The following is a 14,842-nucleotide window of genomic DNA, read 5'->3' as shown; positions in this document are numbered from 1 at the left end:
CCTACCATAGGACTCGGAAAATGGTACATATAAGGGTTAGGATACATATAAGCGCCAGAAAATGCACCTGGCATTATCTAAAAAGGCGGTTGCGTGGGTATTTTCGATTGAACTGTTGCATCGGATGACTGTGTCGGTGCTCTCGTTGGGCCTGGTGATTGCATGGCCGCTGATGATGAGCCGGGTGAATGTCTGGGCCTCGTTGAGGGGCTGCCTTCATCGTCTTGTCGTCTTGGATTCAGAGGCCCGTGCCTTTCCCTTTCGACATGTATTTGCCGCTGCCTCTCATCTAGTGTCAGTAAATACGGTTTGCCATGGATCCTAAACCATGGCATGTATTCTGGAACGCACGCTAACTCCGGAACGATGATTGGTTCCCGAGTAGGTATATATTCATATCGATCTTCCCACATTTCCATGTACCCGGACCAGCATCTCGTCCAATCCGTATTCAATTGCCAAAGGTCGACTTTGTGTTGATCGTCAAACACCTCAGGATCCACGGGAATCGGTTGTCTACATCCAAACTATCGTAGCACTCTGTCTGTCTGGTGCGGCTCCACGGTTGCGTAGTTGATCAACACGACTTTCATGTGCCAAGCTTGTGGATTTTGTAAGAACTCTTCCGGGATTACTTCCTGAATTGCCGGATCCTCGTATGGTGTCCATTGAAACTATATGAACATGATAGAAATATTAGTTATATACATAATACTAAATACTAAATACTAAATATCAATCGACTAGCGAATGTATCGAAATATCTATTTTATTTAAAACTTACTTGTGCTTCCGACCGTTGGTCCAATAGAAGTCGTATATCTTCAAGAGAGGACGGTAATCGAGCATGACTTGCCGGATGGTTCCACCTAATTAAATAAATTTTTAGCATACTTTTATTTTTAAAAATCTACATAATAATTGTAAAATCTAATATAAAATTTACCTCGTTATGAGTGGGAATGTATATGGGTGGTCCACTCGAGGATGTAGAAATGGAAAGCGAAACCGTGCCCACGACTGCAGTAGTGAAAGCAACCTCTGATTTTTGCTCTCCTCAATCGCGTCGCCCCGCACATCTCCCGATATAACGTTGCGAAGACGGCAGACCCCCAACTCAATTCACCGGCTGCTATAAAATCAACGAGTTTCAGCAGCCATCTTAGATGTACGCGGCTCCATGACGTGTCAGACATCAGATAACCTCCAATTAATTGAAGAATATATGCCCGAGGATATCGGATTCTTTCAATTTCGGTTGAATCTTTATCCGAATCAGGGAATGTGTCACGTAACCAGCCCATCTTGATCTTACCTCCCTCCATTTTCTCCGGAATAGCGCCCAAAAGCTCGTAGCACACCGCCCCCAATCGCTAGATTGGGCAGACCCGGTGACTGGGCTCCCGTCCACCAACAATCCCAATTGCAGACTGACATCTTCTAGAGTGATAGTGCACTCTCCACAAGGAAGATGGAATGTGTGCGTCTTGGGTCTCCACCTCTCGATCAACGCACTGATTAGTTTCGGGTCCACTTTGCATCCCCAGCCTACCGTCGCCACGTGCCTAAAACTCGCTTCCCGCAGGTAGTTCTCTACCAACGGTGATGGAGGAGCATGCATATTCCGGATATTGCATTCCAATATCTGATCTACAGACTTTTATAACAAATAAAAAATTAATAATTATCTAAAAATGCATAAATAAAAAATTCTTAAATAATATTTAAAAATTAAATTTAATACTTACTATTTTCATTTGTTCCACCGATTTTTAATGCTTATCAAGACGAGTCAATTCTTCGGCCATTGCTGAAATCGTACAAATTTTTACGGTTTAAAAAATTTTTAAAAATAGTTTTAAAATTATTTTTAAAAAAGGGAGTTAAGAGAAACTTAAGAGGAACTTAAGAGAATTTTTGAAGGAAATTGAGAGGAAATTGAGAGGAAATTTGAGAGAGGATTAGTTTGTGAAAAAAAAGTGTGGGGGTATTTATAGTTTTTTTTTTACCGTTGGGGGGGGCAATGGTTAAATTTTTGACCATTGGAGCACTGTTCACGCCAAGGTCAGGCGCGATTTGTTGCCATGTCAGCAACTCGCGCTGACGTAGACGCGATTTCCTGGCGCGTCCCCTGACATCGCGTTGACGTGGACGCAATTTGCCAGAAAATGGACCATTTCAGTAAATAATTAAATAATTGGCCAATTTCGATAATTTTTTAAAAAAAGGTTTTTTTTAAGTAAAATGCCCCAACATATTTTTCAATTTTAAAAAATCTTTCACTCATTTAATTAATTATTGTCTATAAATAAAGAAATAGTTGTGGTTTGATTTTATTCCTAACGCTGTTATATTCGACATTGAAATACATGTAACAGTTTCCCATGAAAAAGAAAGAAAACAGATTAGACGTAAGGGCAGAATGAAGACTGATTCAAGCCGTGCCACATTCGATAATGCCAATTGCAATTCACCACACTCATGCCTAATGTCTAAATACTGAACCTCGTTTAAAAACAAAAGTCTTGATTGGCTTGTCCTCCTCAATTCAGATTTTTTATTTGCATTTCTAATTCTCATCATTTTAAAGTTTTGGGATTTCTAGATATTCTACAACATTTGGTAGAGCAAAAGGAAAAGAAACCAAACTTTTGGATTTTTTTTTTGTATACATTATATTATGATTCTTGAAGGAGATATGAATGGCAGGGCTCGAGAGTTCCAATCTCGGCGAACCTAGAAGGAGACCCAACATTCCAAACAGATGAACAAGGCTCTCCATGGAGAACACAATCCAAGGAACAAATGCTTACCATTTAAACAAGACTCTGTGCTCAAAGCTGTTTAAAAAAACCTCAATCACCAAATTGGAACCCTCATTCAATATGCTAACACACTGGCAAAATAATCAATCATTTTAACATATAAAGATACACCTAATAGAGCAGAATTTAACCAAACTTACAATCAAGTTAGTCCACATCAAGAAATTTTATCATAAGCCTTCCTTTTCTAAAATTCAAACTTTTTCTTTCTCTTTCACAACATACCTTGGATACAAGCAAAGATAAACATAAGATGAACAAAAGCTGCCATAATCACCACCACCCATAAACGACTTGTGTGTACTTCACTTTAAGCCACCTAAAGCTTCTCCTCAAGGACCCTTTGACCTTACCTTCAACACTGTACATCTTGTAGCTAGCAACCCTTTTCTTCCGTTGGAACTCAGGGTCAGCAAAGCTCCATGATTTTGAAGATGAAGCAGAAGTGCTCTTCCCTTTCTTCAACTTGAAGTCCCTGTTGTTAGCCATCTGAGACTGTGCATAGGAAACACTATAGGACCTGAGCTCATAACCTGAAGAAGGCCTAGGTGGCACCCCATGGTAGGTATCTAACTGCATCATCCCAGTACCATATGACCTTGATCTGTTGTAGTCTTCCATTGAAAGTTGTGGGAAGATCTCAAAGAGAGATTCCTCAAGGAAGATGGTGGGCTGGTGGAGGCGTTTGTTTTGTTTTTTTTTTGCCTGAATATATAAAACTGTGGGGTCTTATTAAAAAGTAGAAAAAGCTACCGAATAGTTAACTTTGGGAAATAATTTAAGTTGGTAGATAAAATAGTGATTGACTTTGGAGACATGGGAATTGATTCTAGATGGCGTGTTTAAGGGGAAATCATGGTGTCCAATGATCTAATAATTATATGAATCAATTGAAAAAAAATCATCTTTTTTTTTTATAATTTTAAGTTATCAAACCCAGCTCACTAATGTTGATCACGTCGGGTTTGAAAAGTATTTTACTATTTTTCTCCCAACTCGTATACTTTGAAGCAGTCCAAATACTCAACTAAATACATCTTTTTCCATTTTTACTTGGTCGTTGAGAGCTTGACAGTTGAAGTCTACGCATACATTAATCATAACCGTTCATGTGTAAGACCATCCGCCAATGGTGAAAATCGTACTTGTGTGAATGGAGTAGAGCCATCCCGATGAGCTGCATCACGGACCAGGCTCGACAGAAAAGCTAAAGCCTTATCTTAATTGCAAGGCTACAAGCTTTGCTCTTGCTTGGCCTGCAGATGCAGGTGACAAAGGATGGAGGTGGAGAAGCAAAGTGCTAACCTAAAGTTCATGAGTCAATAGGCCATAAAGCCCTGGCTGTTACAAAATGATAAAAACATGTGACTAAGAAATAGTCTAGCAACTAACAAATTGCCTTAACTTTCTTGAGCACACGGCTAGGTGAACCCCACTGGAGAGAATCTGTAGGTCGTCGTAGATACTGGTCACCTACGCAAACATCAACCTTAACACCAAGGTAATCACCTAAAGCCTGCATGATTTGTTGTGCTAATTTTCGGGTTGGTACAAGGACCAATGCTTGGCACTGAACTAAGCTGTAGAGAAGCTGCTGTAGAACTCCAGAGCATAGAGTTGTTGTGTTTCCTGTTCCGGACTGTGCTTGTTGAATCACATCAAGTCCCTTGCAAAATGGTACAGTCCCCCTTTGCTGAATTGCAGATTGCTTCTCAAACCCTTCACTGAAACATATGACTTAGCAAGCAGCTTTCAGTACAGTACTAGACATGTAAAAGAGTAGGTTCTTGATAAATACAAAGAAATGAAAAGCTTAAAAAAAAACCTTTACATGTAAGTTAAAACCTAAATTCAAAGCAGCGGAATTTGAATTCCCAGTAATTGACCAACAAAGTAGTAGCAATAAGACCTAGTTACCATAAGCATATATGCCTCTAAGAAGATTCTCTTGCAATCCCATAGCATTAAAACTGCCATAGATTTCTTTCATTAAAAACCGAAGCCTGGTGAACTATAAACAAACCAGCTAAAGAATCGTAGAAAATAGGAAGAAATATAACAAATGAATCTGAAAGCTTAAATACCTAGAAATCATATATAAGGGTTTAGAGAATAAATGGAATATTGTTAGTCCATTTCATTTGACCAACTTTGAGCCATATTTACCAAACCGTCGTCAACTATACCCGTAGCTAACAACCTAAATTTCGGATTAAAGTACAACATATATGTTAGAGTAAACAGTTAGTTAGTTTGTTAATATTGGTTAGTTGTTAGCATGTGTTAGTTGAGTCAGTTATTCATAACTAAGTTTGCTTCTATAAATAATCAAGCAGCAACTGTACTAAGTAAGTTTTTGATTCAGTAAATACTTTTGCATTTATGATATCTTAACATGGTATCAGTTTTTCTTCTTTTCTTAACGATAGGTTCTTGAGGTCCTGTGTTCTTTATGGCCCTACCTGCTAGTCCATCTGCTGTGCAGTCCGCTACGCCTGTGATGGCTTCAAATCTTTCTGATGCTGTTGTTGACAGTCGGTTCTTTGCTACCAAGAAAATTGGTGTGCTGCTTGATGATAATAATTACTTGTTATGGCGTCAACAAGTTCATTTGGTGATTAAAACTTACAAACTCCAGCATTTTCTTGATTCTAGCACGGTTCCTCCTCCTCGACAGGTTATGGATGAAGATGGAGTTCTCCAGGAGAACCTTGAGTTTGCTTGGTTCGAGCAACAAGATTGTGCTCTAGCTTCTTGGATGTTGTCTTCTGTCAGTACGGTTGTTTTACCGCATCTCATTGGGCTAGATTCTAGTGCACAAATATGGAATGCCATTGTTTCCTTGTATGGTAGCAAAACAACATCTCAGTTGATGTCCTATAGACGGGCTCTACACTCTCAGAAAAAAGGTGATCTTTCTATGAAAGACTTTTTAATGAAAATAAAAAGTTACTGTGATAGCCTTGTTAGTTGTGGAGAGGTTATCAGTGAACATGAACATGTCACTGCTATTCTTAATGGGTTGCCACCTGATTACGAGTCAATTATTACAATTGTTACTGCTAGTCAGGTGCCGTATAATGTTCAGGGGGTGACTACGATTCTACTTGATGTTGAAGCACGTCAGCATGTTACTGTGTTTGAGACTCCTAGTTCGGCTAATCTAGTGTCTCATCAAGCTTCAACTTCGATGGTTTAGGGTGTTCCTACACCTGTGTATCGTTCCTCGTCAAATGCTAGAGGACGAGGGCGTGGTCGCTCGTATAGGTCACGACTCCAATGTCAGCTCCATCTTGTTAACCAATGCTATTATAGGTTTGATGTCTCATACAGGAGTATAGGACAAAGCTCTCACGGTTTTTTTCAAAGAAGGGCCTGTAACTCATTATGAACTGCTGCTTGCCAACACTCGTGTTGCATTGCTTCATAGATGTCAGCAGGTGAATCATTTGACTTAGCAGGAAGGTGAATCGTTTTGTTTCATATATTGCAGTAGTTCATAATGAGTTACAGGCCCTTCTTTGAAACAAAACATGGGAGCTTTGTCCTCTGCCTACTAATAGGAAACTCATCAGGTGCAAGTGGCTATTTAAAGTGAAGAAAATAGCTAATGGGACTGTTGAGAGGTATAAGGCACGATTGGTGGCTAAAGGTTTTTCCCAACATGCTGGTTTTGATTTTAGAGATACATTTAGTCCGGTGGTTAAGGCAATTACTATACGGACTGTTCTTGCTATTGCAGTTATGAAGGGCTGGTCCTTAAGGCAGGTTGATGTGAATAATGCCTTCCTCAATAGGGATTTAATAGAAGAAATCTATATGGCTCAACCACCTGGGTTTGAAGTTGCAGGTGACAATGGTCAGAAGCTTGTTTGTCGATTGACCAAAGCATTGTATGGTCTTAAGCAAGCTCCTCGAGCGTGGTTTCAGACACTAAAACAGTATCTTGTGGATCGTCTTGGTTTTTGTACCTTAAAAGCTGACCCTTATCCATTCATTCGAGCCTCTGCTGGTCAACTACTATTGCTTATGGCTTATGTCAATAACATAGTAGTCACAAGCAGTTCAGTTACTGAGATTGACAAGGTGGTAAGTCAGCTTCATGCTAAGTTTGCACTTAAGGACATGGGTAGACTCAACTTTTTCTTGGGCATTGAGGTGCAACACACGGCTCAGGGCTTATGCCTAACTCAAAAGAAATATGTTGCAGAGATTCTTCATAAAATAGGTATGTCAGGAACTGCACCCACACCTATACCCTTGGTGAGCACTCCAAAAATTGTTGCCTCGGATGGTAGTTCGTTGTTTGCTAATGTTCACTTGTATCGGAGTACAATTGGTATGCTGCAGTATTTGTGTATTACGCATCCTGACTTGGCATTTTGTGTCAATAAACTAAGTCAGTATATGAATGCACCTAGTAAGGATCATTGGAAGGCTGTTAAGCGTGTTTTGAGGTATCTTATAGGGACTATGAATCATGGTTTGCATCTCTCAAAAGGGCAGTTTTAGTTAGTGTGTTATTCTGATGTTGATTGGGCTGCCTCTATTGAAGATCGACGATCTACCTCAGGTTATGTGGTTTACCTAGGACCGAATCCGGTTGCATGGTGCTCTAAGAAGCAAGCAGTGGTCTCCAGGTCATCTTCTAAAGCTGAATATAATAGCCTGGAAAATTGTGTCTCAAAGTTACTATGGGTTAAGCAGCTGTTAGATGAGATTGGACTGTCAGTTTGTCAGACACCAATTGTATGGTGTGGTAATACCTCTACAGTTACATGGCTGCAAATCCAACTCATCATGCTCGAATGAAACACGTGGAGATTGATCACCATTTTGTGTAAGAAAAATGCTTGATAGTGTTCTTCAAGTTAGTTTTGTTCCATCAGCAAGACAAATTGTTGATGTTCTTACTAAGCCTATTCCACCGAAACAATTTGCTACATTCAGACAAGATCTGCAAGTTTGTTCTAGTAGTGGTGAGTTTTCAAATTTTTCAACAGACAAACAAAACTAGGAGAATGTTAGAGTAAACAGTTAGTTAGTTAATATTGGTTAGTTGTTAGCATATGTTAGTTGAGTCAGTTATTCATAACTAAGTCTGCTTCTATAAATAATCAAGCAGCAACTATACTAAGGAAGTTTTTGATTCAGTAAATACTTTTGCATTTATGATATCTTAACAATAAATATGTTATACAATAATAAATTATATTTTAACTCTTATAAAAATATATAATTTAATAAAAAATTTCTGTCAATTCTTTGTAGGAAAAAAGATAACAAAATAAAAAGAGTAAAAATGATGAAATGAGTGTAAATTCAGCACAATCGAGAGACCATCCATTACAAATTGATAGAAAAACAAGTGATAATTAAAAATTAGCCATGATGAATCAGTAATAGCATAAGAATTTTAATAGACGGTATTCGACTACCCTTTTCTGTTTTCTCGATTTTAGGGCAATTTACCAGAAAAAGCTATTTTTTTTCAAAATTTACCGAAATGGGCTGACTTTTTTATTATTTACCGGAATGGACCATTTTCTGGGAAATCGAGCCCACGTCAGCGTGATGTCAGGGTAAATGGCAGGAGGTCCCGTCCACGTCAGTGCGATCTGCTGACGTGGACGCGACCTCCTGTCATTTACCCTGACATCGCGCTGACGTGGGCGCGATTTTGACGTTGATTTTACGTTTGGGTTTTCTGGCTTTTAGGGTTTAGGGTGGAGGCTTTTTAGGGTTTAGGGGTCCCGAAAAAAATGATTTCGAGTTGACGTCTCTGGTCAAATAGTATAAAATCGCTTTTACCAGGATGCTATTTGAGAAGAAATTGTGAAATCGCGCCCTCGTGGATGCGATTTTGCTACAGTAGGTCATGTAAGAAATACTTTTTTTCTGATGTTTCAGAGCAAATAGTATAAAATCATTTCTACGAGGATGCTATTTGAGAAGAAATTGTGAAATTGCGCCCTCGTGGACGCGATTTTGCTACAGTAGCAAGTTTGGGCTGAGGCTATAAATTAGGTAGAACATGTTGTTAGAATTCATAAGTCATTGCAGAAACAATTTAGAGAGCCTAAGAAAGTTAGAGTTTCAAAATGAGTAAACGTATTAGTGCTATTATTTACTACGATGGTGAGGTTTGCCACACCAAGAATGGTGTTGTCTTTTTGTCGGAGAATACGGTGCGACTGTCATTTAACCAGAACATAGATTTGACAGAACTTCGTAAAGAATTAGACGTAAAATCTTCGGAACGACGCCAATGAAAGTTCTATCAATCACGTATCGATTTTGTTCTTGTGTTGATCCGGTGACATATGACTCGTTTGACATAAAAGGTGCTCGTAGCTTGGAGGCAATGGTGCAGACTCATCTTGCTAGTGGAGCAACTTGTATTAAGTTATATGTACAATTTACGTCGCCAACTGATGTACTTCCGTCCGGTGTTCGAGATGTATACACGACCCCTGGCCGACACTCGGTAACCGGGTTACAAAATACGGAACAACCCATATTCGGTAGAGGTGTCGAATGCACATCCCTTGCAAGACACTATATTGGTGGATGGGACATGTACGTCGGTGGCTCGACGTTTGATGTTGGAAATACGTACTGGGGAACTGCGTCAAGTTCAAGTGGATGGCAATCTACATCCAATTGGGGACATTATCAAATGCCCAGAAGAAGGGATGACGTACTACCTACGACGTCAACCGGTAAGGGGACGTCGTACGCTGCAGATGATTGTGAGTTAGAAGATGACTCCGATGTGGATCCACCTCGAGAGCCCAGGCCGGATGGTGTAGAAGTGGGATTATTTTCTGAACCGAAGCCTATTCCAACAGAAGGTGAAGATGCTGAAAGGAGTTCAGATGATGAAGAAAATCCATGTTTCAGAGCATACTCACCTCCAGCCCACATGCATAATATCGATCTATCAGCAGATGATGCGTTAGAGTTTCCAGATCTACCAAACCGGTTGCGCGATCGTACAAGTTCGGGGATAGATTACGATGAACTTGAAGTTGGTAATCAGTTTACCAACAAGGATAGTTTTATTGGTGCTTTGAAACAGCATAGCATCAAAAATGGCGTTAATTACCACGTCGTTAAATCAAAATCCGATAAGTTTGAGGCGAAGTGTGCGGTGCAAGAAGGCACATGTTCATGGAAAATCGTCGCCTCGTTAAGGAAAAGGACGGGGTTGTGGGAGATAAAAAAGTACAAAGGTCCACATACATGTGCTGCAGGTACAAGATTGAATGTATCTGAATAATAATTTTATTTTACAATGTTGCATTATCTAATGTACTCCCTCTGTAGGTGTTTCACAAGATCATCCCAAAATGGATTCAGCTATGTTAGCCAGCTTGATAATGCCCACGATAAAAGCAGATCCCAGGACTTCAGTGCCGGTGATAATTGCCAATATCCGTAGCCAAATGGGGTATACGCCCTCTTACCGCAAGGCTTGGATAGCTAAGCAAAAGGTGTTGGAGAAGATGCATAGTGGGTGGGACGCCTCATATAATGAAGTATGGCAGTGGTGTTAGGTGCTAGAGAGATACGTCTCAAGTGCCATCACAGACCTTGAAACGGAACATGCATACTACAACGGCCGATTGCTACGTGGATGTCAAGTGTTCAAATGCCTATTTTGGACCTTTAAGCAATACCGAGACGCATTTCCATACTACAATCCGTTGGTACAAATTGACGGTACCTTCATGTTCGGTAGGTATACTCATCGGCTATTGGTTGCAGTGGCACAGGACGGCGCTGGGAGAATTCTTCCAATTGTATTTGTAATAACACCGGGGGAGTCATCTGATGACTGGGATTTCTTTCTCTCTAGATTAAGGAGGCATGTCTGCCCCCAACCTGATATCTATGTTATTTCAGATCGGGGCACCGGTATACTAGCTGCATTTGATCGAGAGGGAAGCTTGTGGCAGCGCACACACCATAAATATTACCTAAGACACGTTGCTTCGAACTACTACAGGCAATATCCATCCAAGAGCGAACGACGACAAGTTATCAACATGGGTATTTAGTTTATAACTGTATTATTTCGTTTGTCAATTTGAATTAGTTTTATTGGTAGAAGTGGTATAAAATATTCGCTATTATCTTCCAATTGGCAGGGTATGAAATAAATAAAGATCATTTTCAGGAGATGTTGGCAATTTTACGATCCCAAAATGGAGAGGGGGAGGACTACCTCTGTAACATACGTTTCGAACAGTGGACACAAACATACGATGGAGGCCTACGATATGGCCATATGACGTCGAACCTGGCTGAATACATAAATTATGTTCTTAAAGGAACGCGCCATCTACCGATAACATCGGTTGTGCGAGAGACATATTTCCGTTTGGCGGCGCTATTTCCAAAGCGAGCAGCAACTTATGCTGGCTAGATGCAGGGTGGCCATGTATGGTGCAGTAAGGTGGTTCAAGAAATTAACAAGGCGAAGGCGAGGGCAAACATCATGCACACGGTGTGTCACGATCGAGACAATTTATGGTTTCGCGTGACGGAGTTTGACAGACCGCACCAATGTGTTGTTGGCGGGCAGTATCGTGTACACTTTCGAAATAAGACTTGTGACTGTGGGAAGTTTGATGCACTTCGTTATCCATGTGCTCATGTTATTGCAGCTTGCTAGAAACTTCGTCTGGATCCAATGAGTTATGTGGACGAAGAGTACAAACTAGAAAACATGTACAACATTTGGAGACATGTTTTCCCACCGGTCCCAGATGAACGTAAGTGGCCCCCCGTATCTCTTGCTCCTTTTAAGCTGTTACCGGATAGAGAATTGCGTCGCAAACCAAAGGGTCGACCTTGCTCCACTAGAATACGGAACAATATGGATATCCGAGAAACATCCAGTCAGCAGAAGTTGTGCGGATGGTGTAGGAACTCAGGCCATACAAGTCGATCATGCCCTAATCGCAATAGCTGAATGTAATTTTAGAAAAAAATATATTTTCTTCAATTATTAATTGATAATTGTATAAATTGTTAGTAAAATTATCAAATTAGTTTAATTTCTTAATTGTTAATACCGGTCAAAACATTTTACCAGATCTAACATTATGTAAAATTATATAAAATTATTAAGCCAAAACAATTTTCTTAATGGTTAGAAAAATTTATCAAATAATCTCAAATTATTAAGTCCAAAAATTGTGTTAATGGTTATTAAAGTGTTCAAAATATGTAAAATTATTAAGCCAAAAAAATATGTAAAATTATTAAGCCAAAAAAATTTAGGTTAGTTTTGGGTTTTTAATTAATTTAGGTTAGGTTTAGGGTTTTTAATTAATTTAGGTTAGATTAGGGTTTTTAATTAATTTAGGTTAGGGTTAGGTTAGGGTTTTTAGTTAATTTAGGTTAGATTAGGTTTTTTAATTAATTTAGGTTAGGGTTAAGGTTTTAAATTAATTTAGGTTAGATTAGGGTTTTAAATTAATTTAGGTTAGATTAGGGTTTTAAATTAATTTAGGTTAGATTAGGGTTTTTAGTTAATTTAGGTTAGGTTAGGGTTTTTAATTAATTTAGGTTAGATTAGGGTTTTTAGTTAATTTAGGTTAAGGTTAGGTTAGGGTTTTTAGTTAATTTAGGTTAGATTAGGTTTTTTAATTAATTTAGGTTAGGGTTAGGGTTTTAAATTAATTTAGGTTAGATTAAGGTTTTTAGTTAATTTAGGTTAGGTTAGAGTTTTTAATTAATTTAGGTTAGATTAGGGTTTTTAGTTAATTTAGGTTAGATTAGATTTTTTAATTAATTTAAGTTAGGGTTAGGGTTTTAAATTAATTTAGGTTAGATTAGGGTTTTAAATTAAATTAGGTTAGATTAGGGTTTTTAATTAATTTAGGTTAGATTAGGATTTTTAGTTAATTTAGGTTAGCGTTAGATTAGGGTTTTTAGTTAATTTAGGTTAGGGTTTTTAGTTAATTTAGGTTAGATTAGGGTTTTTAATTAATTTAGGTTAGATTAGGGTTTTTAGTTAATTAGGTTAGGGTTAGGTTAGGGTTTTTAGTTAATTTAGGTTAGATTAGGTTTTTTAATTAATTTAGGTTAGTGTTAGGTTAGGGTTTTCAATTAAATTAGGGTTTTTATTTTATTATATCAAATAATATCAAAATTTTCTTAAAAAATTTCTATGCGTATTACATCAAATAAACTTCTATTTTATTACATCAAATAATAAAATTAAATACGGCAATCAATGTCTATGACCGGGGGATTCGGTTCCACATGGCGGCCGTCGACGGCTGCGCGCTGGATTCCTCCTTCCTCTAGCTTCCGGCGGCGATTGTTCTTCCTTTGGTGGTGATTGTGGTCCTTCCTTCGGTGGTGGTTGTGGTTCTTCCGGTTCCGCATATGGTTGTCGAACTTGGGACGATGATATACCTTCAAAGAATAGTGTATGTGAGGTGTTTGCATCATGAATGGCGACGGTGTTTGAAAGCCATACGTTACTGGCGATTGGTAAAAAAGAGAGCTCCTCGAAGGCATAATCGATCCCTCCTGCGCCACTGGCGTAGATATCGACGGTCCGCTCGGCATAACAGGAAATGGATCTGAACCGGGCATTTGGCTCCAACCTGCCATAGTATTCGGAAAAGGATACATGTAAAGGTTAGGGTACATATAAGGGCTAGGAAACATACCTGGCATCATAGGGAAAGGCGGTTGCATGGGTATCATCTGTTGAATTGCTGCGTCAGGTGACTGCGTCGGTGCTCTCGTTGGGGCCAGTGATTGCATGCCCGCTGATGATGCGCCGGGTGACTGTCTGGGCCTCGTTGAGGGGCTGCCTTCGAAGTCTTCTCCTCTTGGATTTAAAGGCCCGCGCCTTTCCCTTCTGAGACGTAATTGCCGTTGCCTCTCCTCTGGCGTAAGTAAATACGGCTTGCCATAGATCCTAAACCATGGCATGTATTTTGGAACACACTCTAACTTCGGAATGATGATTGCTTCCCGAGTAAGTAGATATTCATGCCGATTTTCCCACATTTCCATGTACTCAGACCAGTATCTAGTCCAATCCGTACCTAATTGCCGAAGGTCGATTTTGTGGTGCTCGTCAAACTCCTCAGGGTCCGCAGGAATCGGTTGTCTACATCCAAACTGTCTTAGCACTCTGTCTGTCTGGTGGGGCTCCACGGTTGCATAGTTGATCAACACCACTTTCACGTGCCAAGCGTTCGGATTTTGTAAAAACTCTTCCGGGATTACTACCCGAATTGCCGGATCCTCGTATGGTGTCCATTGAAACTATATGAACATGATAGAAATATTAGTTATATACATAATACTAAATACTAAATACTAAATATCAATCAACTAGAAAATGTATGGAAATATCTATTTGCAACAATACTTACTTCTACTTCCGACCGTTGGTCCAATAAAAGCGGTATATCTTCAAGTTCAGACGGTAATTCACGAAAACTTGCCGGATGGTTCCACCTAATTAAATAAATTTTTAGCATACTTTTATTGTATAAATCTACATAATAATTCAAAAATGTAATATAAAATTTATCTCGTTACAAGTGGGAATGTATATGGGTGGTTCACTCGAGGACGTAGAAATGGAAAGCGAAACCGTGCCCATGATTACAGTAGTGAAAGGCAACCTCTGATGTTTGCTCTCCTCGGTCGCGTCGCCCCGCACATCTCCCGATATAATGTTGCTAAGACGGCAGACCCCCAACTAAATTCACCGGCTCCTCTAAAATCAACGAGTTTTAGCAGCCACCTTAGATGTACACGGCTCCGTGACGTGTCCGGCATTAGATAACCTCCAATTATATGATTGAGCATATCGAATTCTTTCGATTTCGGTTGAATTTACATTCGGCTCGGGGAAGGTGGCACGTAACCATCCCATCTCGACCTTACCTCCATCCATTTTTTCCGAAATTGGCAGATCGTAGCACACCGCCTCCCAATTGCTAGATTGGGCAGACCCGGTGACTGGGTGCCCT

At 39.5% G+C, this 14,842-nt stretch overlaps 2 protein-coding genes across 2 annotated transcripts; both read right to left on the bottom strand.

The window, feature by feature from the left end:
• Positions 1-2,897: 2,897 nt before the first annotated feature.
• LOC107915043 (uncharacterized) lies at positions 2,898-3,580 on the bottom strand. The gene has a single exon (XM_016844143.2). It carries the CDS (start codon positions 3,444-3,446, stop codon positions 3,099-3,101), a length of 348 nt encoding a protein of 115 aa, XP_016699632.1. The 5' UTR covers positions 3,447-3,580; the 3' UTR covers positions 2,898-3,098.
• A 460-nt stretch (positions 3,581-4,040) lies between these two features.
• Positions 4,041-4,785, bottom strand: LOC107915500 (eukaryotic initiation factor 4A-13-like). The gene is made up of 3 exons (XM_041095562.1): positions 4,743-4,785; positions 4,225-4,544; positions 4,041-4,130 (listed from the first exon to the last, which is right to left on the bottom strand). The coding sequence occupies exons 1-3, from the start codon at positions 4,783-4,785 to the stop codon at positions 4,041-4,043; spliced, it is 453 nt and encodes a 150-aa protein (XP_040951496.1).
• Between the last annotated feature and the right edge of the window lie 10,057 nt (positions 4,786-14,842).

Source organism: Gossypium hirsutum, chromosome D06 (genome assembly GCF_007990345.1).
Source record: "Gossypium hirsutum isolate 1008001.06 chromosome D06, Gossypium_hirsutum_v2.1, whole genome shotgun sequence".
In the NCBI taxonomy this organism is placed as follows: Eukaryota; Viridiplantae; Streptophyta; class Magnoliopsida; order Malvales; family Malvaceae; genus Gossypium; species Gossypium hirsutum.
The sequence above is the reverse complement of the archived record's forward strand: the minus strand, read 5'-3'. Positions and strand labels throughout refer to the sequence as shown.